We start from the raw sequence: 26905 nt of genomic DNA, 5'->3' as shown, positions 1-26905 counted from the left end.
GTTTTGATAACAATTTCACTCTAAATTATGGGCCCAGATTACACTTTTAATGTTGGAATTGGGTGATCACTCCCACTTTAAATACTCTAGAAAATAAATCATGATTAAATTTATCATAGTTAACTATCACAAAACATCAATGGTAATAAAGGAATCACAGAAATGGAATCAAATAGAATAAAGAATAGGAAGAGCTACCAGAACTACTTGAACATTAGGTGGACAGATGTAAGAAAAAACAAACTTGTAATGTTCTTATATGAAAAAATAAACTTCATGGTTTGTCTACATTAATATTGTACTCAGCCGGGTGCAGTGGCTCAAGCTTATGATCCCAGCACTTTGGGAGCCCAAGGTGGGTGGATCACTTGAGGTCAGGAATTTGAGACCAGCCTGGCCAAAATGGTGAAACCCCATCTCTACTAAAACTACAAAAATTAGCCAGGCATGGTGGCATGCAACTGTAATCCCAGCTACTCGGGAGGCTGAGGCAGGAGAATCACTTGAACCTGGGAGGTGGAGGTTGCAGTGAGCCAAGATTGCGCCACTGCAATCCAGCCTGGGTGACATGACAGATTCTGTCTCAAGAAAAAAAAAAAAAAATTATATATATATATCTAGAGTACTCAAGATGATAAGAGTCCCTTTTCCCAGTGTTTGTGAGAGACTAATATACAGTACTGGGCAGGCACTTTAGTGACAACATAAAAATTACAGTGGATAGAAAAAGTGGAAAATTACCAGCTACAAATTATCAATAACAAAATCTGTTCTTTTGGCCAGGTTACTAGATTGGATATATGTATATTTATGAAACAAGTTTTTAAAACCTAAACTTATTATTATGAAGATTCTTTTAAGCAGAGTTTCTGCTAAATGAAATATCACAGATTGTTATTACATTGTAAGAGATCTTTGCTGACCTGCCCAGTAGTGATCTATATACAGGAAAGCTATGTTATCTGGAACTTTTATCAACTGGAATTTTAGAAAACCCAATGCAAATCTTGACTCCACTAGACCACTGCACACCAAAGGACCTAATCACAAAGCAGAATACTGGATGACAACGAGATTAACAATATGCTGTTTTCACAGTTGTAAGATAAGAGAAGGGAAGGGGAGGGAAATCAGAAGAGGAATATCACCTGGGTCAATAGGAATTAACTCTTTTTTTTTTTTTTTTTTGAGACGGAGTCTTGCTCTGCCGCCCAGGCTGGGGTGCAGTGGCCGGATCTCAGCTCACTGCAAGCTCCGCCTCCCAGGTTTACGCCATTCTCCGGCCTCAGCCTCCCGAGTAGCTGGGACTACAGGCGCCCGCCACCTCACCCGGCTACTTTTTTTTTTTTTTTGTATTTTTTAGTAGAGACGGGGTTTCACCGTGTTAGCCAGGATGGTCTCGATCTCCTGACCTCGTGATCCGCCCGTCTCGGCCTCCCAAAGTGCTGGGATTACAGGCTTGAGCCACCGCGCCCGGCCGGAATTAACTCTTAATTAACAATTTTAATTAATCTCTACTCTCCCACTATGCTGGATAAGAAAGCTTTTACTGTATTATCACATCATAGAGAGGAAAGCAAAGCAAGTAACTTGGTGTAATAGGTTACTTTGCATAGTACCTCTTGGTACCAAGGGAACATAGAGAAATCATTCCCATTAGTAAAGCACCTCAAGAGAGGATTGAGAAAAGTTAGATACAAAGGAGTTTTGTTTGTACTACCCTAAAGTCATCCACTATAAAAAGTTAAAAACACTCCTCTCTTCCCTTACATACTTAAAATAGCAAAAGTGTTTTCTTAGAACTTTTATACACACAAACTAAAACATAGCCAAAAATCCATAAAGTGACTTTACTAAAGCAAATTATGGGGCAGATATGGACTAACTGAATGTCAAGAATGGATTAAAATGCTAATTTAAAATACAATAGAGTCTCCCACAAATCACCTTCCCCAAAGAAAAGCTTCTGTCTGAGCCGGAACAATCTCACAGAATCATTAAGACAACATAAAACGGAAGAGTAAACATTCTATATTCCAAATGATTTACTAATGTTTCTTCCAGTCTCATACTTTCAGTTTAAACTAATTTATGGTTTAAAAAGAAAGGAAATTACACAAAAATGTTAAGAACTTTTCAGTGTTCTACGTACTAATTTAGAGGTCATGAGGATTTAAGTTTTTTAAAAACGATGCAAGGCACTTTTCTTTTTTGGGGCTTCATTTAGAAAAAAATGGTGCTACATTGGTTTATTAGATTCTATTTAGAATCATTTTGGACAAAGGAAAGAAGGGCTGGACAACTCTGAAAAGAACAAATACAACATTTGGCTTTTACCGCCAAAAAATGCAAAAAGGAAAGTCACTTGAAAATCTGACACTATCCTTGTTTTTAAGCACTTGGTACTATAAATCAAAACATTTTCCTTTTATCATTGAAACTGTAGTTTTCTTTAATATAGAATAAACAAATTAGGAAAGTAATAAGAAAGGAAGCAATAATTAGATCACGTTAAAGTAAGGACAGCTGATTAGGGTCATGATTTAAAGATTAATAATGGAACAAGAAGTATAAAAAATAAAATGGTAATTAAGCTATTAAGTTACACTAAAAAAGAAATGTGGCAGGTTCCTGCATTTTGTTAATGTTTCTGTAAGAGGCTCCATCATAAAACTGAACTGTAAAATTATGTTAAAAATGTAATATATAGAACAGAAAAATGAATTTTTAGCAAACCTTAGCAAATTCTTTTGTTATAAATTACCCAAACTTTATAAACAATCCCCCCATACTTGCATTTTGTTTAAAGTAATAACTTTATATCATACAAATAAATTTCAAGTATGAAAAGTGCATTATTGCAATAATACCTCTTTGCAAGTCCAAAATTCTTGGTTTATAATAAAACTTGTAAAGTGTGTGTGTGTATGTTTTTTTTTTTTTAAAGGAGTAAAACCATCAGTGCCATCTATTGCAGAAGTCCAACATCTTAAAATGTTGCTCAACAAGTTGCAGAGAAGTATGTCTGGAAGCAACATGTAATTGAAAAAAAAAAACTACTTATGTTTTTACCATTTTACATTATAATTGTCTCTTGTATTTTCTCCTTCCCAAATAGAAATTCACACTCTATAATGTTGCTCTTCAGTCAGCCATTCTGTGCAGTTGCCACTTGCATGTTTCCAAAATCATCCTCTTCTTCATGTGTTCTTTTCAAACTGCCTAAAAGTTATTGCATGAAGATTAAAAGGGCACTAAAATAAATTCATGTTAAAACGTTACAGCAAGTAAAATTTTTGTTATTCATTAAGTGATCATGTATACACTATGAAAATTCCACCACTGAACTTATAGCAAAATTTAGTAAATTCCTTTGTTACCTACATTACCTAAATATTGTAACTTTTTAATCTTCATGACAGGATATATCTTCCTTCTCAATTATTAAGTATGTCTTAGGTATTACATATAAAATAAATAATAATTTTTGAACTAGTGTGGAAACAGACCTTTTAAAGAGATAATACACAAATGTTTTGTTATCAAGTTGTTTTTTAGGCACCATAAACATGTGACTTAGGGCATAAAATTTAGGAAATTAATCTTGTATAATTTTTTGTAGATAATCTTTTTGCTTTCATAGAGGCTGTTATGAAGAGCAGCTGAAAATATTTTTCCACTGAAGCTATGGAAGTTTAGGTTGGGAGAAAGGAAGGTATGAAGCATATAAAGAGATTTTCTTTTATCTATTCTTCACATCAGCATCTGCTAGTACAGAAACCTCCCACTTAGAATCAAAGCTCTCTCTATATCCCCAAAAATCATAATCAAGAAATTAGAATCTCAATGGAGGAAAACTTTAGGGAACAGTTAAACCAGCAGAGGGTCCGCTATGTTTTTTGCCTAACAATGGCATGACCTTAAACTTATGCCCTATAGGACTCTTACATCATGGTAATAATAATGTTAATTCAGAGGGCACATTCTAATATGAAGAATGTTTCACTATAAAATTAATAAAGATAAAAATATAGTATCAACACAATTGAATGAGAAAAAATATCCTAGCCCTTACGCTAAACCTAAATGCTGTGATTAAGTTTCAGATGAAGTGCTGTGCTTCTATGGGAACTCTAAATGACTAGGGGTTGGAGGAAGAGTGCATTAATCATCATGTCTTCCTGAGGAGATGACATATGAACCAAGAATAGGGAGACTAAATGTGATGCACTTTAGGTGGGGAAAAGACACACACAGGAAACCATCAGTAGTTGTTTTCTGAAACGCAGACATAAAGAGGAACAAGGAGAGAAAGAAACCGAAAAATCAGAAGGGCTTATGGCATTCTATAAACTTTTGTAGGAATGAAGCCAAAGGAGGCTTTGGCAAAGGAAAAATATCATTATTAGAAATATCTTTCATGGGAATAAGTCTGGCCACTATGTACAGAACAGACCAAATAACAAAAGTTTGGAGAGGAGGCAAATCTGGACCTGAACTAGATTAAGGTCACTATTAAAAAAAGGAATGTTAACAATACTGACAAAACAGACCCTATAGGATGCGGAAAGCAATTATTAGATAGATTTGGCAAAGGAAAGAAAAAAGTCAATTAGGAAGTTGAGCCTTGGGGATGAATATACAGTCATATCACTCACTATAGGCAGTGCAGTACAGTGCAATGAATTCTATACTTGTGGATCAGATCACCTGTCCTCAATTTCCAGGTCAGTGCTAACTAGGTATATAAGCTGTTCTTACTGCCTTATGTAACTGTTGGTTCAAAGGTTGAAGTGAACTGCAGGGTAGGAAAAACTGGAAATAAATTAAAAATACCTTGTGTGCTTTGTTAGGAGAGAAACAAAGGTGATAAACACGGGTAGCACGGTCTTGGGAAAGGAAGATTTTGAGAGCATGCCTGGATTAACTTTGAAAATAAGGGGCTTAGGGTACTTCTGAAATAGCAACAGACGGAGGAAAGGATGGAAATATTGATGGCAAGAGAAAAACAGCTCACATTAGCCACCCTACATGCTGTATTAACCACCCTTTACTTTTAATAAGATCACCTAAGCATGTTTAGGGCCCCTTCTCCAGATTCTTCTTCTTATTTTAATCTTTACAACATGGATGTACTACTACTTAAAAGACTTAAGCTTATTACAGTACACATTTATTCATTATAAAATGAATCCTTTTGGAATTATCTGAGCTCAATAGTTTAACAAGTTTTCTAAACAATTTAAATTGTTCAGTGTAACCTGTAGCAAGTTCTCCACCTTTCATTATCTCTCTTCCCAAATTTCTCCAAAAAGAAAAAAATCCTTACCTGTGGTACCAGAATGAACAGATAATGACCTTTCTATCTGGAGTGGTGACATCATCTGTATTGTTAATTTTGCTAGGTAGATGGCTTCATATTCCTTAAAAAAAAAAAAAGTTAATTACCTTGAATATATATTTACATTCTTGGGTACCCAAAATAGTGATTAATATACAATACACTTTTGGTATTCTTCATCTGTACTGAAAACTCTAGTGCCATACTGTTTGAAGATAAATGGAAGTTTAAAATTCCTGTCTCATAAATTCGGAACTACTGATAATACTGATAACTATAAATCAAGTCTGGCTAATAGCTTGCGCTAGGGTACTACATGTTGAACTGCCAGTCAGTATGGCATTAGCTATAATGATCTCTGACTTCATCTGTTTAAAAAAAACCCAAAAAACACCAAAAACCTAAATTGGCAATCTCAATAGTCCTCTGCTTCCAGTTATAAGAATAAAGGCATTTTTGTTTTTCTCTTTTCTGAAAACAAGGAAAACATTTGATGAAACTAGGAAATATCCATTACTCTGAAAATGAGAAGAATGAGGGGAAAAGGAATTGATTACCAGCTAGGTCAGGAGAGCGGTTACCTTTATGGAGGGAGAAACAGATCTGTGCTTGAGAAGGGGCATGAAAAAGGCTTTTGGCGTTCTGGTAAACATTCTGTTTCTGTACTTGGGCAATAGTTACATGGATGTTTATTTACATTTTATGCATTTTCTATATATGTATTATAATTTCACAATAAAATTTTCAAAAAATAGAACCATACTAAGCTAGGCATAGCAGATAACTCCTCTGTGGGCCAGAGTAGGTACAGTTCATAGCTCGCTAAAAAAGGTGACCTAAAATAAAACCAACAAGCCCTTGCATGGTATGAAAAAGTCAGGAAATATGAGTGGCCTATGGGAGAAGGTGGGACATATTAAGGAAAATGTGAACATGTATACCTGCCGTTTTTTGCAAGCAGCAGGCTGTAAGTATGGTAAGGAGGAAGAGAAATTCGGTTTTACGTAGCCAAGCATCAGTTGATCATGGATAGCTAAAAGTAAAGGCTAAATCAGCAATTCTAGCCTGGATATACATGAGAATCACCTGAGGCACTTTAAAACCTACATACCTAGGCCCCACCCTCATAGATTTTCATTTCATTGGCTTGGTTAAGAATTCCCCAGGTGATTCTAACATACATCAGTGTTTATCAATTTAAACAAAATAAACCTGTGATATAAGCTGCTCTGCTTCTTACTCACTGATTCATGCCACCAAAGGAACCTGGGAAAATTCAAGCTGTCTGCCTTCTCCAACCACTCCTCTGGCCCCTTTCCCACAATTTTATTCTTGGGTAAATAGCTGATCTAAGACGAATACCTCCAGTTCAAAGATGACTAATAATCAAAAAGGAACCAGTGTTAGGTCTTACTCAAAGATTTTACAAGGAAAAAAACAAAAAAACAGAAAAGCAAGAGTATAACCAAACGTCATAAAGAAAATGCCATAAAACTTATACCATGAAGCAGATGAAAATTATGAACAAATTAATCAAAGAAAACATGGCAGTTACAGGATTGAATGTTTGCATTCCTCTGAAAATTCATACGTTGAAGTCCAAACACTTAATGTGGGGACTTCGGCAGGTGATTAAGTTGGGATGAGGTCATGAGGACTGGCCCTAGGATGAAATGAGTATCGTTCTAAGAACTATGCTCCCACCTCAAACCACTAATACTTATTCCTCTACCTCAAATGCTTTCCCCCAAATATGTGCATTTCTTCAGGTCTTTGCTCAAAATACCACTTTTCAGTAAGCCCATTTCTGACCACTCTTCTAAAAACGCAATTCTTGTCCCACCCTCCTTACATGGCCTTACTTTTCTTGGATCCATTACTTCTGACCTACTACATTTTGTTTGCTGTCTGATTCTCCCACTAAATAAGTTTCATGAGGTCAAGGATTATTGTCTGTTTTGTTCTCTGCTTTACTGTCAGTGCCTAATTAAAACAATGCCAAATAAATACTTAATGAAACAATGCAGCATGGGACATGGAAAACAATGTGAGAAAAATCAAGTGGAAAAAAAAAGAACAAAGCTGAAAATACTTACAGAGAAACGAGCAAATAAAGAAAAAAGGGAACATAAACTATACCGGGGTAAGGCGTACACTAAAAAGAAACAGAAATAGAACCACCAAAAGGGCAAATACACAATAGAAGACAACTTTCCTGATATAAGGGAAGGCTTGAATTTCCAAGTGGTAAGAGCACACTATGACTCAGAAAAAAACTGATGTAGAGCAATCAACAAGATACAGCCTGTAATCCCAGCACTTTGTGATGCCAAGGTGGGAGGATCACTTGAGTACAGGAGTTTGAGACCAGCCTGGACAATATGGCAAAACCCTATCTCTACCAAAAATAATTTAAAAAACTAAGTCAGGTGTGTGGCCTCACACCTGTAATCCCAGCACTTTGGGAGGCCAAGGCAGGCAGATAACCTGAGGTCAGGAGTTCCAGACCAGCCTGACCAACATGGTGAAACCCCGTCTCTCTACAAAAAATACAAAAATTAGCTCAGTTTGGTGGCACATGCCTGTAATCCCAGCAACTCGGGAGACTGAGGCAGAAGAATCGCCTGAACCCAGGAGGCAGAGGTTGCGGTGAGCCAAGATCGCGCCATTGCACTCCAGCTTGGGCAACAGAGTGAGACTTCGTCTCAAACAACAACAACAAACAACTTAGCCAGGTGTGGTAGTGTGTACCCATGGTCCCAGCTACTCAGGAAGCTAGGGTGGGAAGATCGCTTGAGCCCAGGAGGTCAAGGCTACAGTGAACCATGATCACACCACTGCACTGTAGCCTGGGTGACAGTGCAAAACCCCTCTCAAAAAACAAAAACACAAAAAACCAGGATACACCTTGATAAAGCATCTTATGGTCATCTAGACGAGGGGTCCCCACCCCTGGACTGCAGACCCCAAAATCAGTCCATCGCCTGTCAGGAACTGGGCCATACAGCAGGAAGCGAGTGGCACTCCACGGAGCATTACCACCTGAGCACTGCCTCCTGTTAGATCAAGAGCAGCATTAGAGTCTTACAGGAGTGCAAACGCTGTGGTAAACCTATCCCTCCCTATGGTATGCGAGGGATCTAGGTTGCACACTCCTTATAATGCCTGATGATCTGAGGTAGAACAGTTTTGTCCTGAAACCATCTCCCCCACCACCCCATCTGCAGAAAAACTGTCTTCCATGAAACTGGTCCTTGGTGCGAAAAAGGTTGCAGACTGCTGATCTAGACAACCTTCTCCTGACACAAATCAATTCACCTAACGGGGGAATCTTAAAATTGGTCTGCCTTCAAACTTTTCTAAAACAATATTTAGGCCAGACGTGGTGGCTCACGCCTATAATACCAACACTTTGGGAGGCCAAAGCGGGCATATCACCTGAGGTCAGGAGTTTGAGACCAGCATGGCTAACATGGTGAAACCCCATCTCTGCTAAAAACATAAAATTAGCTGGGTGTGGTGGCATGTGCCTGTAATCCCAGCTACGCAGGAGGCTGAGGCAGGAGAATCACTTGAACTCGGGAGGTGGAGGTTGCAATTGAGCCGAGATTGCGCCACTGCACTCCAGCCTGGGTGACAGAGTGAGACTCCATCTCCAAAAAAACAAAAAAACAAAAAATACTTAATATCAGATCTGTGTACAAAATCACTAGGGAAAAAGTACTAAATAAAAATTTTACATCTAGCCACTGTCATTCAAATATAAGGGCAAGAGAAAAATATTTTCCAATATGCAAAGGGATAGTTTCCACGGGAATATAGTTTCCATGAACTATCCTTAACAACAATACTCAAAGTCCAAGAGTTTAATAAAGACACTGGGACAGGTAATAGGATTGGCTGAATCTTACTGAAATATAGGATTAAGGGCTGGGCACTGTGGCTCACGCCTGTAATCCCAGCACTTCGGAGGCCGAAGCGGGTGGATCACATGATCTCAGCAATTCGAGACCATCCTGACCAACATGGTGAAACCCCGTCTCTACCAAAAATACAAAAATTAGCTGGATGTGGTGACATATGTCTGTAATCCGAGCTACTCGGGAGGCTGAGGTGTGTGAATCATTCAAACCCAGGAGGCAAAGGCTGCAGTGAGCCGAGATCACACCACTGTACTCCAGCCTGGGCAGTAGAGTGAGACTTATCTCAAAAAAAAAAAAAAAAAAAAAAGGAAAAGTCAAATAAAACCTTAAAAATTATGTAACAAACATAAACACATCAAAAACTTTTAAACTATAAAAAGAAGTTTAAAAAAAGGATCCTTTTAAAACAGAAAGCATAATATGAAATAATGTAAGATTGTACCTGTCATTTTCAGTAAATGAAAGTGTATTCACCTATTAGAAAACAGATGATACCAGATTTAATAGCAAAACTCAATCCTAGACAATATTGAGGAAAAGCATCTAAAATCAAGTAATTTAGAAACAGAGCACCAAATCATGAATGAACTTCCATTCACAATTGCTTCAAAGAGAATAAAATACCTAGGAATCCAACTTACAAGGGATGTAAAGGACCTCTTCAAGGAGAACTACAAAGCACTGCTCAGTGAAATAAAAGAGGACACAAACAAATGGAAGAACATACCATGCTCATGGATAGGAAGAATCAATATCATGAAAATGGCCATACTGCCCAAGGTAATTTATAGATTCAATGCCATCCCAATCAAGCTACCAAAGAGTTTCTTCACAGAATTGGAAAAAACTGCTTTAAAGTTCATATGAAACCCAAAAAGACCCCACATTGCCAAGACAACCCTAAGTCAAAAGAACAAAGCTGGAGGCATCACGCTACGTGACTTCAAACTATACTACAAGGCTACAGTAACCAAAACAGCATGGTACTGGTACCAAAACAGAGATATAGACCAATGGAACAGAACAGAGTCCTCAGAAATAATACCACACATCTACAGCCATCTGATCTTTGACAAACCTGACAAAAACAAGAAATGGGGAAAGGATTCCCTATTTAATAAATGGTCCTGGGAAAATTGGCTAGCCATAAGTAGAAAGCTGAAACTGGATCCTCTCCTTACTTCTTATACGAAAATTAATTCAAGATGGATTAGAGACTTAAATGTTAGACCTAATACCATAAAAACCCTAGAAGAAAACCTAGGGAATACCATTCAGGACATAGGCATGGGCAAGGACTTCATGTCTAAAACACCAAAAGCAATGGCAACAAAAGTGAAAATTGACAAATGGGATCTAATTAAACTAAAGAGCTTCTGCACAGCAAAAGAAACTACCATCAGAGTGAACAGGCAACCTACAGAATGGGAGAAAATTTTTGCAATCTACTCATCTGACAAAGGGCTAATATCCAGAACCTACAAAGAACTCAAACAAATTTACAAGAAAAAAACAACCCCATCAAAAAGTGGGCAAAGGATATGAACAGACATTTCTCAAAAGAAGACATGCATACAGCCAACAGACACATGAAAAAATGCTCATCATCACTGGCCATGAGAGAAATGCAAATCAAAACCACAATGAGATACCATCTCATATCAGTTAGAATGGCAATCATTAAAAAGTCAGGAAACAACAGGTGCTGGAGAGGATGTGGAGAAATAGGAACACTTTTACACTATTGGTGGGACTGTAAACTAGTTCAACCATTATGGAAAACAGTATGGCGATTCCTCAAGGATCTAGAACTAGAAGTACCATATGACCCAGCCATCCCATTACTGGGGATATACCCAAAGGATTATAAATCATGCTGCTATAAAGACACATGCACATGTATGTTCACTGCGGCACTATTCACAATAGCAAAGACTTGGAATCAACCCAAATGACCATCAGTGACAGACTGGATTAAGAAAATGTGGCACATATACACCATGGAATACTATACAGCCATAAAAAAGGATGAGTTTGTGTCCTTTGTAGGGACATGGATGCAGCTGGAAACCATCATTCTCAGCAAACTATCGCAAGAACAGAAAACTAAACACCGCATGTTCTCACTCATAGGTGGGAATTGAACAATGAGATCACTTGCACTCAGGAAGGGGAACATCACACACCAGGGCCTATTATGGGGAAGGGGGAGGGGGGAGGGATTGCATTGGGAGTTATACCTGATGTAAATGATGAGTTGATGAGTGCAGCACACCAACATGGCACAAGTATACATATGTAACAAACCTGCACGTTATGCACATGTACCCTAGAACTTAAAGTATAATAATAATAATGAAAAAAAAAGCAAGCTTGAAGGCAAAGGAATGGGAAAACTCAAAAGGCAAATGCAAGCAAACAGAAAGAGTAGGATTTGGCCGGGCGCGGTGGCTCAAGCCTGTAATCCCAGCACTTTGGGAGGCCGAGGCGGGCGGATCACAAGGTCAGGAGATCGAGACCACAGTGAAACCCCGTCTCTACTAAAAATACAAAAAATTAGCCGGGCGCGGTGGCGGGCGCCTGTAGTCCCAGCTACTCAGGAGGCTGAGGCAGGAGAATGGCGGGAACCCGGGAGGCGGAGCTTGCAGTGAGCCGAGATCGCGCCACTGCACTCCAGCCTGGGCAACAGCGTGAGACTCTGTCTCAAAAAAAAAAAAAAAAAAAAAGAAAGAGTAGGATTTACAATATTAAACCAGGTTAATTGCAAGGTAAAATAACCGAAATCTGTCCGGGCGCAGTGGCTCACACCTGTAATCCCAGCACTTTGGGAGGCTGAGGTGGGCGGATTGTGTCAGGAGTTCAAGACCAGCCTGGCCAACATGTTTCGTGAAACCCCGTCTCTACTAAAAATACAAAAATTAGCCGGGCTTGGTGACGCATGCCTGTAATCCCAGCTACTTGGGAGGCTGAGGCAGAAGAATCGCTTGAACCCAGGAGGCAGAGGTTGCAGTGAGCCGAGATTGCACCACTGCACTTCAGCCTGGGCAACAGAGAAAGACTCTGTCTAAAAAAAAAACAAACAAAAAAACCCCCAAAAAACCGTGAAATTTAAATAGGGTACAACTAAAATAAAAACCTAACTTGAATTTCTATGTACCAAATAGTAAGTACAGAAAACAAACTTGCAAAACCAAAAAAGTGGAAAGAAAAAGTAAACATAAAAATAAGGAAAAAATAAAAATATAGTAATAGATTCCAGTTCACTGATTTCAGTCCAAGACAGATCAAGTGGACAAACACATTTAACTTTATCCCCTGAAAACAGAATACATCTTCTTTTCAAATGCCCATAAAATTCATGACAACTACATATTAAACCACAAAGAAAACATCAAAAACAATGTACTAAAAAACATTCTCTGATTACAATAAAACTAAATATGAAAATTAAAAATTTTGAAACCCAGTCACCTATACAATTAAAAAAAAACAACATATATTAGATTTTAAAAAAAAACCAAAACTGAAATCACAGAATATCAAGCTATAACAATAAAAATAATGCCGATGAGAATCTGCAGCATGCGAGTAACACAATGCAAAGAGGATAACTAGTGGCCTTGAATTTTTGAAAGAATAAAAAGAAACCAAGTTTTCAATTCAGGAAATTCACAACCGCAGCAGCAAACAACACTAAAGCAAAGTACCACGCAAGCAGAAATTAGAATTCAGAAAAATGGCATGGACTAACCAGATGAAGAAAAAAAATAATAGAACCAAAAGATATTAAAGTACAAGATACTATTTTCCTTAACTCTATGTAGAACTCTTATGAAATCGATGATTACACAGAAGATCATAAATACTTCCAAAGTGACCTAAGGAGTATCGGAAAATCAAACCAGGCCAGGAACAGTGGTTCACACCTGTAACCTCAGCACTTTGGGAGGCCAAGGTGGGCGGATCACCTGAGGTCCAGAGTTTGAGACCAGCCTGGCCAATATGGTGAAACCTCGTCTCTACTGAAAACACAAAAATTAGCCAGGCGTGGTGGCAGGCGCCTGTAATCCCAGCTATTCTGGAGGCTGAGGCAGCAGAATCACTTGAACCCAGGAGGCGGAGGTTGCAGCGAGCTAAGATTGCACCACTGCAGTCCAGCCAGGGCAACAGAGCACAAGACTCTACCTCAAAAAAAAAAAAAAGAAAAAAAAAAAAAAAGAAAAGAAAACCAAACCGATACACCGAACGAAGAATGTTGTCTGAGAATTGGTCTACTGTCAAAATATATGAATGAATGAAATAATGAATAACTGAATTAGATAAAACATTATGGTCAGATAATTCACAGGTGCCATATACTAATGCATTAAGAGACAAGTAACTCCAATCTAATCTAAATTGATCTATGGCACAAAGAGAAACGGAAAGTTTCCATTAAGAAATGAGAACACTGATAGAGACAGTAAAACCAGAAAAGGATAGAAAAAAAAAAAAAAAAGACAAACCAATTTACTATTTAACTGATTCCAAAATCCTGAAAAAAAAAAAAAAGATTAGCAAATACAATCCAGCAATACATTAAGAAAACAGTGTATCATAACCAAGTGGGATCCATTGCTGGACCAAAAGGATGATTCAATATTAGGAAATCTAATCTAATGTGATCCAGTAACTCAAGTCACCATATTAACAGTTCAAAAACTAGAACTGGCACTTTAAAAAAGAAAACTTCAGATCTCTAAAGGACACACCAGAATTTGTTATAAAGAACCGAGATGGCACCATTGCACTCCAGCCTGGGTGACAGAGTAAGACTCCATCTCAAAAAAAAAAAAAAAAAATCATTTTTGGCTACTGATGTTATTTAGGGTAGGAGGAAATAGGCTTGTTTCCTGGTGGTATAAGTTTATATTATTTCATCTTTTTTGGAGGCAATCTGGAAACATCTATCAAATTTCAGATGCACTGGAACCCACCAATTCCACTTCAGTTACCTTACAGGTGTATTCACACAGATATACCTATCAGGATCTTTCCAATATATATATATATTTTTTGACACAGAGTTTCGTTCTTGTTGCCCAGGCTGGAATGCAATGGCGTGATCTCGGCTCACCACAACCTCCGCCTCCCAGGTTCAAGCGATTCTCCTGCCTCAGCCTCCTGAGTAGCTGGGATTACAGGCATGCATTACCACACCCAGCTAATTTTGCAGTTTTAGTAGAGATGGGGTTTCCCCATGTTGGCCAGGCTGGTCTTGAAACTCCTGACCTCAGGTGATCCACTCACCTCGGCCTCCCAAAGTGCTGGGATTACAGGCGTGAGCCACTGTGCCAGAACAATTTTCTTAAACATATGCATATACTGCTCTTTCAAATACAAAAATTAATTTTAAAAAAGAATGTTTTCACACATTTAAAAACAAGTAAGAGTATAATTGGATTGTTTGTAACACAAAGGATAAATGATTGAGGGGATGGATACTCTGTTTTTCCATGATGTGATTATTACACATTGCATGCCTGTGTCAAAATATCTAATGCACCCATGTATATACCTACTATGTATCCACAAAAAAAGAAAAGCTTAAAAAATAATTTTAAGGCCGGGCGCGGTGGCTCAAGCCTGTAATCCCAGCACTTTGGGAGGCCGAGATGGGCGGATCACGAAGTCAGGAGATCGAGACCATCCTGGCGAACACAGTGAAACCCCGTCTCTACTAAAACTACAAAAAACTAAAACTACAAAAAACTAGCCGGGCGAGGTGGCGGGCGCCTGTAGTCCCAGCTACTCAGGAGGCAGAGGCAGGAGAATGGCGTAAACCCGGGAGGCGGAGCTTGCAGTGAGCTGAGATCCGGCCACTGCACTCCAGCCTGGGCAACAGAGAGAGACTCCGTCTCAAAAAAAAAAAAATTTTTTTTTAAATGAAAAAAACAAGAATGTTCTCTACAACATGGTAAAAGGCAAAGAAACTTATAAAGTCAGAAGACAAACATTTTACATGAACAGGCTGAACACAGATGACACTGTTTCTCTTTTGAATGTAGTAAAAATTAAAAGTAAAAATTAAAATAAAATTTAAAGCTTGGTAACTACAACAATATATTTTGTAATAAATATTCTTGATGTTGAAATATGAGCTTTATTCCTACATAACTGGATGTAATCAGCTAGAGTACATTCTGCAGCCTATGATTTGGCCTCTTGGAATAAACTGAATAACCTGGTCTAATCGGATTAATTCAGATTTATTGTCTTCTTCAGTGCATCTGCCAGGCATCAACAAAATATGAAACAACATGGAAAAGATAAACATATAATGGAAAAAGCTGTTACAGTTAGTATACTTAGAATCAAAACTGTCTTATGCTCTGTGTGATCAAAATGAAGAAAAAAAATCAAAGACATTTCTAACAGCCATTATTTTACCTTAGATTTGATAATGTATCTTTAACCCTTTTTTCTTGGTAATGCCAGCTTTTAAGAAAAAAATTTTTTTTTTAATTTTTTAGGGATGGGGTCTCACTCTGTAGGCCAGGCTGGAGTGCAATGGCACAATCACTGTTCACTGTAGCCTCAAACTCCTGGGCTCAAGCAATCCTCCCATCTTAGCCTCTTGAGTAGCTGAGACCACAGCCATGCACCACCATGACTGGCTAATTTTTGTTTATTTTTTATTTTTTAGAGATTGGGTATCACTTTGTGGCCCAGGCTGATCTCATACTTCTGGCTTCAAGTGATCCAAACGCCTTGTTTTCCCACAGTGCTGGGATTACAGACAGGTATGAGCCACCACACCCATTCAAGAAAATTCTTCTAAATAGAGATATAAACTTGAATAAAGGATCAAAATAGTCAGATTATGGCAATTTTAAGTATTTACAAAGTAAATTGTACACCTAAATTACATGTACAAAGGATTTTATATCTTACTTTCCAACTGCCTTAAAGAGGAAGAAAAGAGAAGTTACCTGAAGTTGATGGACAAATCCAGCATTAGGATTAATACAAAATCTTCTTTCTTGAACATAAGCAAAAGCATCTCTGAAAACAGAAAAGAATATTAATGTGACAGCATTACTTAATGAAGAGTCTAATAACACCTACCTTGGGAAACTACTATGAATAAGAGACTAGTGTAAAGTGGCCAGGTGCAGTGGCTCATGCCTGTAACCCCAATCCTTTGGGAGGCCAACACAGGAGGACTGCTTGAAGCCAGGACTTTGAGACCAGCCTGGGCAATGTAGTCAGACCCCATCTCTACAAAAAACTTAAAAATTAGCCAGGCACAGTGATGTGGTATAGTCCCAGCTTCTTGAGAGGCTGAGGTGGGAGGACTGCTTGAGCCCTGGAGTCTAAGGCTACAGTGAGCTATGATTGTGCCACTATACTCCAGCCTGAGAAACAGAGGAAGACCCTGTCTCTAAAATAAATATATAAAATGTAAGCATTTTGTGCATGTTAAATGCTTATAAAATGTAAGCATTTTGTACAAGTTCAAGCTCAAAATATTATCACTAGTTAAAGAGGTTTACTTTTGTTGTTATGAGGCTTAAATTAGATAAAAGTGCCTATAATAGTACTGAGCTCACAGCAAAGACCCAATAAATACAAATTATTTCCAACATTAATGTTCTGACAAAATTCCAAATAAAAAGAATATATACAACATAAAGTCCATCAATACATGTTCAATCTTTTTGCAATTAAATATTTGTATTCAGGCCGGGCGCAGTGGCTCACCCCTGTAATACCAGCACTTTGGGAGGCTGAGGTTGGCGGATCACAAGGTCAAGAGATCGAGACCATCCTGGCCAACATGGTGAAACTCTGTCTCTAATAAAAATACAAAAATTAGCTGGGCATGGTGGCGTGCACCTGTAGTCCCAGCTGCTAGGGAGGCTGAGGAAGGAGAATTGCTTGAATCTGGGAGGCGGAGGTTGCAGTGAGTCGAGGTCATGCCACTGCACTCCAGCCCGCCAACAGAGCAAGACTCTGTCTCAAAATAAATAAATAAATAAATAAATAAATAAATAAATATTTGTATTCAAATAATATTCTTTTAAGAATAGATATTTTAAAGCAAAGTTTCCCGTTCTAATTTAAATATAAAAGGGGACTGAAATAGAAAAAGGTGTCAATGATTACTACAAGATTTCTAATTTGTAGAACAAGAAAAACTGAGAAAGGAAATACTGTACACTGGCCAGGCTTTTGCTTTGTCTTGGGGTAAGAAGCTCATGACCACCCCCATCTTTTAAAAAATCTATATAGAATGCTTGGAAAAGATAATTTTTGATAAGAAAGACTACTCTGAATTACAAACAGATGCTGCAAACAATTCCTAGGTAATTTTTCATCCAACTATTGTTAAAGTAGAACATGACAAATTAGCCTTTTAAATAAGGCATAACATTTGTGTTCAGGAGTTTTTATACTCAGACCAACCAATTCTCTTGTCGTAAGTAGTTTTTCATAGGATTTCCATATTAGCCTATGCATATCTATACAACTAGATAAATTAGGTTGAGACTAACCATACAATAAGGGCCTGCCTAATCAAACATGACTACATGAAAAATAATCAGGGGAATAAGAACTTCAAACTTCCAAACCATTCCCATTAAGCTTCATTTTAATGAGAATTTAAACTGTGGCTAGGTTTTAGGGTATTTTCTTACCTGTACTTCATTCCAAATGTTTCCATAATGTACGCAATAACAAAGGCTGCACTGAAGAGGGGGAAATAGTTTTAGAAAACAACCAGAAAATACAACTCATTAATTAAATGTTACAGAAAGAAAGATTATTTCTAACTTCATACCTTCTGGAGATACCTGCATTTCCATGCACAAGAACTTTTCCTGAAAAACATGAATTCGTTATTCTAATAGAAAAACACCTGAGTCAGCAGCTGAAATATATTGAAACCACAGTAAAGTAACTCCTTCCTTATATACTATAATCGCTTGGATGTTTATTTTCAAATCTTTACAATTTGTTATTATTAGCTGTGTAGAGAATATACCAGACTCTTATTAAAGAAATTGAAAGCTCACAGAGAATTTGAAAACAGTCTACAGGGATACTCCAGAAAGCCTATCGAAATGAAACAAGTAATTGGGAAAATAAAAATTTGGGAGTAAGCTACTACATGTAATTGTAACTTCCATATCCTGCATTTAAGACAAATACCAACTAAAAAATTAACAAATAATCAAAATATAAACATTAGTTAAGGAAAAGAAATATTATTTACCTCCTGTTTGTAAGCTCCCATCAATAAATTCCTTAGTCTGGAGGCAAAAGACATGTGGATTAATGTAAGCATAAATTAAATGCATATAATGAAATAAAATGAAACCTATTGAAAACAATTTCCTAATTTATAGGTATAAAAATTATCTTAATTCACAAATTTCCAAAATGCTACAAATAATTGTCTTGTAGTAGACAAGTCCAAAAAAAAAAAAAAAAAAGAAGCCAAAATTTAATTTGAATCTAATATATTCACAATATGATTCCTCAAATTTCTGGAGATCATAAAAAATTTTTCTACAAATAATTCATTTTTTTAAAAAACACAATCACAGGCCGGGCGCGGTGGCTCAAGCCTGTAATCCCAGCACTTTGGGAGGCCGAGACGGGCGGATCACTAGGTCAGGAGATCGAGACCATCCTGGCGAACACGGTGAAACCCCGTCTCTACTAAAAAATACAAAAAACTAGCCGGGCGAGGCGGCGGGCGCCTGTAGTCCCAGCTACTCGGGAGGCTGAGGCAGGAGAATGGCGTAAACCCGGGGGGCGGAGCTTGCAGTGAGCTGAGATCCGGCCACTGCACTCCAGCCCGGGCGACAGAGCCAGACTCCGTCTCAAAAAAAAAAAAAAAAAAAAAAAAAAACACAATCACATAATTTTCAGTCACAGCAAAGTAAAAGTAGTAAGCTTTACAAGCACAATTAAAGGGGCTGGGTGTGATGGCTCACACCTGAAATCCCAGTACTTTGGGAGGCTGGGGCGGGCGGATCACCTGAGGTCAGGAATTCGAGACCAGCCTGATCAACACAGAGAAACCCCGTCTCTACCAAAAATACAAAATTAGTAGGGCATGGTGGCTCATGCCTGTAATCCCAGCCACTTGGGAGGCTGAGGCAGAAAAATCACTTGAACCCAGGAGGCGGAGGTTGTGATGAGCCAAGATTGTGCCATTGCACTCCAGCCTGGGCAACAAGAGTGAAACTCTGTCTCAAAAAAAACAAGAAAAGAAAAGAAAAGAAAAAAGAAGCAGCACAACTAAGAAGTCAAATCATAAATAAATTTAAATGTTATTTTTTAAAATACTGGTACCTACCATAGGGAAAAAACGTATTATATTTTCAACTGGATTATCTGCGATATCCAGGACTAAATATCTGAAAATAGAGTATTTTGTGATAAGCACACTTTAAGTAAAACGCTTAATGTATTTTAAAAAAATAACTCATTATTTTCTTGGTAACCATGACAAGAATGCAAAACAACTTTCAAAGTATCATATTCCCAAGAACTGTGTGGTAGATTTTACATTGCTTGAAGGCATTAAAACTTGAAACACCATGTTAACATCTCTGATATTTTAGTATTTAAAAAAATCCATCAGCCTGGGCACAATGGCTCATGCCTGTAATCCCAGCATTTTGTGAGGCCAAGGTGGGAGGATCACTTGAGCCTAGCCTGAGCAACAGAGGGAGACTCCATCTCTAAAAAATATTAAAAAATCGGCTGGGTGTGGTGGTGTGCACCTATAGTCCCAGCTACTCAGGGGGCTGAGGTAGAATTGTGTGAGCCTGGAAGTCAAGGATATAGTAAGCTATGATTGGGCCATTGCACTCCAGCCTGGGCAACAAAGCAAGATTCTTATCTCAAAAATAAATACATATTTTATTGGCATATAATGAACCATCTGGCTAAAACAGAAAAATCACAAGCAGGAAGATACATTCCTCTAGATCAGAGTGGACCTAGAAATAAAGACAAAGGTACCTGTAATCGTTATGTTATTCTTTTATTTCTATCAATTTCTCTAAGACCAGAAGATTGTTCTCTAAGTGGTCCTGTGACCCCTGCTCATAAAACTACAGAGGACATTTCAGAGGAAGTCCAAAGTCTAAAAGAGAAGGAACAAATAAAAACAGAAGGCATGGTCTATGGAACCATGACTCAAACATCCACCGTTTGAACTAATTTTTAGTAAAGCAAAAACAAAAAACAAACAAAAAAAAACCCAAAAAACCAGCTGAGAGAGCACTTGTCTTGAATTTTACACTTTACAAAATACTTAAAAATAAGGCATTTTTAATATGTTAGCTTGTTTTATTTTGTAAAAAACTTCCATTTCTAAGCATTCCTAAGACCACTGTTTATTAACACAACTATAGGCAATTAGCTAAGTTATTAAACTAGTTTTAAGGACAATTTTGCATTAAAAATTACAGTTCTTCAATGATCAGTTACCCGGTAACAACTTCAAAGAATTCAGGACTTTAATACAGAGAAGCTGAGGCCAAGCATGGTGGCTCACGCTTGTAATCCCAGCACTTTGGGAGGCCGAGGCAGGTGGATTGCCTGAGGTCAGGAGTTCAAGACCAGCCTGGCTAATAAGGTGAAACCCCGTCTCTACTAAAAATATAAAAATTAGCCAGGTGTGGTGGTGCACACCTGTAATCCCAGCTACTCAGGAGGCTGAGGCAGAGAATCACTTAAACTGGGAGGCGGAGGCTGCAGTGGGCTGAAATCGTGCCACTGCACTCCAGCCTGGGTGAAAGAACAAGACTCTGTCTCAAACAAAACAAAACAAAACAAAACACCGCAGAAGCTAAACCCCAGGATCTGAGGAAAATCCAAGGATTTCAACAATGACTGTAGCCTGAAGTGATTGGGAATTCCAGTTGTATAAAACAATGCTTCAGAGGAAAAATGTTAACTCAGAATGAAATTAAATATTTTAATGCATAACATATTCTGTGTCAAGAACTACTAGTAGAACTACCAATCTCTAAAAACTAGTACTGTAAAAGTTTAAGGAGAAATGGTTCTTCCATTAGGACAAAGAACCTGCACCAACAACATTATAATTTGAACAAAAATTCAGTACACATTAGAAACGAACAGTATGATTTTTTGGTTGGTTTTTTCTTAAGATTAGTTTCACCTTATATAGTTCGATATTTTAAAACAACATTCTCATTTTCTTTAATAATTCTATGCGTATACACATAAATACACATACACAACAGAAAAAGACTTTGGGAGGCCGAGGCAGGCAGATCACCAGGTCAGGAGTTCAAGACAAGCCTGGCCAACACGGTGAAATACCATCTGTACTAAAAATACAAAAATTAGGCCGGGTGTGGTGGCTCACTCCTGTAATCCCAGCAGTTTGGGAGGCTGAGGTGGGTGGATCAAGAGGTCAGGAGCTCAAGAGCAGCCTGGCCAAGATGGTGAAACCCCGTCTCTACTAAAAACACAAAAAAAATTAGCCCGGAGTGGTGGTGGGCGCCTGTAATCTCAGCTACTTGGGCGGCTGAGGCCGAGAATTGCTTAAACCTGGGAGGCAGAGGATGCAGTGAGCCGAGATCACGCCATTGCATTCCAGCCTGCGCAAAACAGCAAAACTCCATCCAAAACACAACCAAAAAAAATTAGCCGGGAGTGGTGGTGTGCGCCTGTAATCCCAGCTACTCAGGAGGCTGAGGCAGGAGAATTGCTTGAACCCAGGAGGCGGAAGTTGCAGTAAGCCAAGATCATGTCGCTGCACTCCAGCCTGGGTGACAGAGTGAGACTCCATTTCAAAAAAAAAAAAAACCATGAAAGAAAAATATGTCCCTCTACCATCACAGGCCCTGAATTTCCCTTCTTAGAAGCAATCACTATGAAGTCTCTAGCCTGTTGGTCCAGAAATTTTCTATGCATATACAAGAATAAATATACTTAATGTAGTATATATATATTTACTCAACACATTGCGAATATATACACCTTGTTCCACACTCTGCTTTGTTCATGCAATGCATTATTTTGGAGATCATCCCAAATCCAAACACATAGATATATCACATTCTTTTTCATGGTTACATAGTATTCTATTATATGTTCAAACAATGTATTTTAGAGTATGTATACAGATATTTATAGATTGGTTTCATTTTAAAAATAAAGCAAAGCATTAAATTTTTTTTTTTTTTTGAGACAGAGTCTCACTCTGTCGCCAGGCTGGAGTGCAGTGGGACAATCTCGGCTCACTGAAATCTCTGCCTCCCGGGTTCAAGTGATTCTCCTGCCTCAGCCTCCTGAGTAAATGGGACTACAGGCGCACGCCACTATGCCCAGAAAATTTTTGTATTTTTAGTAGAGACAGGGTCTCTCTATGTTGGCCAGGATATTCTTGATCTCTTGACCTCATGATCCACCCCCCTCAGCCTCCCAAAATACTGGGATTATAGGCGTAAGACACTGCACCCAGCTTTTTTTTTTTTTTTTTTTTTGAGATGGAGTCTTGCTCTGTCGCCCAGGCTGGAGTGCAGTGGCATGATTTCGGCTCACTGTAACCTCTGCCTCCTGGGTTCAAGCAATTCTCCTGCCTCAGTCTCCTGAGTTGCTGGGACTACAGGAATGTGCCACCACGCTCAGGTAATTTTCGCTTTAGTAGAGATGGGGTTTCACCACATTGGCCAGGCTGGTCTTGAACTCCTAACCTCAGGTGATCTGCCCACCTCGGCCTCCCAAAATGCTGGGATTACAGGCATGAGCCACTGCGCTGGCCTAAAATATTTTTAACATATATACTTTTACATAGATATTGAAGGAAGAAGCTGCCTCCTCAGAGAGGAGCATGGTGGTCTGGGTTTAGAGGAGAAAAAGTAGAGTTTTTGTACCAGGTGTAACATACTCTATTTTAAAAATGAAGTTAAAAAATAAAGAACATTAAAAACCATTACATGCTCAACTGAACTTGTAAGATAAATAAGAACATCAAATGAGATGCCACTTTTACTCCATTAGACTTTGAGACTCTCCAAAATGTTTCATAATTCCATCTTGGAGAGATACCAAGGGAAGAGTCACTCTCATATACTTGACAGTGGGAATGTAAACTGATACAATGCACTGGAAAACAATCTGCAACATCTATCAAAATTTAAAATGTTCATACTCATATCCAGCAATTCTACAAATTTGCCCTATCAATATGCTCATGTATAAATTAAGTAATATGTACAATGATAGTCACTATATGCTATACATATTAGTATAAGGCCAGAAACAATCTAAATGTCCAACAGACTGAATAAATTTTAGTATAGCCATACAGTGGATTATAATGCAACTTAAAAAGAATAAGCAGTTTGATATACATACTGATATAAACCAATCTCCAAAAAATACAAAAAAAAAAAAACAAAGGCAATGTAAAAAACAAAAGTTTATCTATAAGAATATGCTCATAAATTTAACCTAACACTGGAAAGCTACCCAATAAAGAGGTAATAGTAGATGTTGTTTCCCTGTACCTTTCCCTAGATACTCAATTCCTTTATCCCTCAAGAGATAAAATAATGTATACTAAAATCTACTTTTCAGTATATGTTATTTTTAAATTCTTTTTAATTTTTACTTTCCAAGAAACTTCTTGACAATATACACTATTTTGAACCTTTAGAATTTTGCATTATGGGCATAAATTATTTAAGTATTTTAAGTAAAATTTATTGTAAAAAACTATGTACTGTATGACCCATTTTTTATATACAGAAAAAACTGATGGTACAAAACCTGAAATGAATCTTCAATACGTGTTTTACAAATCATAGCAATAATTCTTACCTAAATAACTGCTGAAAGTTTGGTTTAATAAAGTTTGCTTCAATATTTTGTCGTATGCATATTATATGGGTTATTCCATGTTTCTGTAGTATAGGTAGCTGTAAAAAAAAGCAGGGGGAGGACAGGGAAGATGAATATTTTAAAATATCAAACATCCTCTTACTATATAACACAGATGTTTGAAAATACACAGAACCCAAGTCTCTGCTTAAGTCCAGGGGATTAAAGCTAATTTTATAATAGACCTGAAGTGGGTAGCAAGATATTTCAGTGATTCAAGACTAACACACTAATGTCCTCAAAAGGTTAACAGGGATATTTCATACCTATAATTTTAGAGCTTAATGGAGCCTTTATGCAAGATGTTTGGCATAGCACCTGGGACACACAGCAAGTGTTTAATAAATGGTAGTTATATATATTGACTGCAATCTTTATTCTTTAGAGGGGACTACTAAGACATAAAACAGTTACATTACCAAATACTTGGACATCACTGACCTAGTTAACAGCAGTACCTGAGCCCAAATCTCTAGACAACTCCTTGCCTCTCCCAGTATACTTTAAGAGTCAGAATTAATTTACATACTTCACATAATCTAGTTAACCTTTCACCATTTAAAAATTTTCCTGAAGTTAAAAATGGCAACTTCAATGGCGTGTTATTATATTCCATACAGGTTGAGTATCCCTTATCCAAAATGCTGGTCCCAAGATAGGACCATAAGTGTTTCAGATTTCAGATTTTGAAATATTTGCCTTGGCTGGGTGCAGTGGCTCATGCCTATAATCCCAGCACTTTGGGAGGCTGAGGCAGGCGGATCACAAGGTCAGGAGATCAAGACCATCCTGGCTAACACAGTGAAACCCCGTCTCTACTAAATATACAAAAAATTAGCCGGGCGAGGTGGTGGGCGCCTGTAGTCCCAGCTACTCGAGAGGCTGAGGCAGGAGAATGGCATGAACCCAGGAGGCGGAGCTTGCAGTGAGCCAAGATTGCGCCACTGCACTCCAGCCTGGGCAACAGAGCGAGACTTTGTCTCAAAAAAAAAAAAAAAAAGAAATATTTGCCTATACATACTGAGATGTCTTGGGGATAGGATCCAAGTTTAAACACAAAATTCATTTATGCTTCACACACACCACATACACATACTCTGAAGGTAATTTCATACAGTCATTTGGTGCATGAAACAAAATTTTGACTGGAGTTCACTTGTGCTTTCATGCTGAAACTCAAAAAGTTTCACTTTGGAGCATTTCAGATTTTTCAGATTAGGGATACTCAACCTGTAGTGCTTTTGGCTCCATACTTAAAAGCAATTTAACATGACAATTCTAGAAATTACCAAAAAATAAATTTTCATTTGCAAGTGATTATAAGTTTAAGTTAGTTTATAGATGTTATTTTATTACCTAGAGCATTAAGTTCCTTGACAGAAAAGATTTGTATTTGCTCACTGATACACAGTATGTGTAAAGTGTATAATACAATCACTTAAGTATCAAGTATGTATAACTAGTTAAGTGTTCAATAATTATCTGTTCAATAAATGAACTAACAAATCACAATGGCAAGAGAATCAGATAACCTTGAATTTCCTGACACATTCAGTTTAAAATCCTATATATTTAATTCCCATTTCCTGCATTTTAAATAGTACAAAACAGTAGCACTAATAATTCATGAGCAAAGTAAAAAAATAATAATTTATGTGTTATGAACTAAATGTTTGCATCACCTCAAATTCGTATGTTGAAATCCTTACCCCCAAGATATGATGGTGGAGTCTCTGGGAGGTAATCAGTTTTAAATTGAGGTCAAGAGGGTAGAAACCTCCATGACAGGATCTGTACCCTTGTAAGAGGCAAGAACTCGTTCTCTTGGCTGTGTGAGGATACAGCAAGAAGGGAGGGATCTGCAAACCTGCAAGAGGGTCCTCACCAGAGCCGGACCATGACTGTGGACTTCCCAGCCTCCAGAACTCAGAGAAATAATCGTCTGTTGTTTAAGCCACCCTGTCTATGGTATTTTGTTTGAGCAGCCTGAGCTAAGACAATATAATTTTCAAGTTTTAAGTTTTAATTTCTGCAGCAAGTTTTATGTCAGCATAGATTAGAATTCAATTATCTTTGTATTTGAGTATAACCTGAGTTAGGGAAAGTGAGATAAGCATTTGGTAAGCTTAATAATTAACCAATGTTCTATATTGAGACTTGTGCCAGTTCCACAACAAATTCAAAATTAAGTCCTTCGTGTATACTTGATGACCTATGGAGTTTTCTTATCTACTTTATGAATGTGAGAAAGTACAAGATGATGCACATAATTATGTATAAATATGCTCAAACAAGCTTTGAAGGCCCATTAGACTACTACTAAGTAAAAATAAACTATCAAAATAGAGCCCTAACGTAACAGCGAATAGAATTATTTTGTACTTTTCAAAGGCAGTTGCTTTTGCACCAACCTAATATAAAGCAAATTATGACCTTACCTCACATTTAAAAACAACAGAAAAACTTTACAAAAAGAAATAGTTTACGGCCGGGCGCGGTGGCTCAAGCCTGTAATCCCAGCACTTTGGGAGGCTGAGGCAGGCGGATCACGAGGTCAGGAGATCGAGACCATCCTGGCTAACACCATGAAACCCTGTCTCTACTAAAAATACAAAAAAATAGCCGGGCGAGGTGGCGGGCACCTGTAGTCCCAGCTACTCCGGAGGCTGAGGCAGGAGAATGGCGTAAACCCGGGAGGCGGAGCTTGCAGTGAGCTGAG

General features: G+C 37.9%; 1 protein-coding gene across 3 annotated transcripts in view; it reads right to left on the bottom strand.

Moving 5' to 3' along the window:
* Positions 1-1836: 1836 nt before the first annotated feature.
* The window catches only part of STYX (serine/threonine/tyrosine interacting protein), a 49657-nt gene continuing 24588 nt past the window's right edge, over positions 1837-26905 (bottom strand). For all 3 annotated transcript variants that reach the window (XM_073997414.1, XM_005561267.5, XM_045396425.3), the window contains 8 exons: positions 24127-24224; positions 19616-19676; positions 18524-18560; positions 18089-18128; positions 17946-17996; positions 16236-16308; positions 5330-5423; positions 1837-3222 (listed from right to left, as the gene is read on the bottom strand). In XM_073997414.1, the coding sequence (XP_073853515.1) occupies positions 3149-3222; positions 5330-5423; positions 16236-16308; positions 17946-17996; positions 18089-18128; positions 18524-18560; positions 19616-19618 (372 nt within the window). In that variant the 5' untranslated portion in view covers positions 19619-19676; positions 24127-24224 and the 3' untranslated portion in view covers positions 1837-3148. The remainder of the gene's footprint in view (positions 3223-5329; positions 5424-16235; positions 16309-17945; positions 17997-18088; positions 18129-18523; positions 18561-19615; positions 19677-24126; positions 24225-26905) is intronic.

This window comes from Macaca fascicularis, chromosome 7 (assembly GCF_037993035.2).
Source record: "Macaca fascicularis isolate 582-1 chromosome 7, T2T-MFA8v1.1".
Classification (NCBI taxonomy): Eukaryota; Metazoa; Chordata; class Mammalia; order Primates; family Cercopithecidae; genus Macaca; species Macaca fascicularis.
The sequence above is the reverse complement of the archived record's forward strand: the minus strand, read 5'-3'. Positions and strand labels throughout refer to the sequence as shown.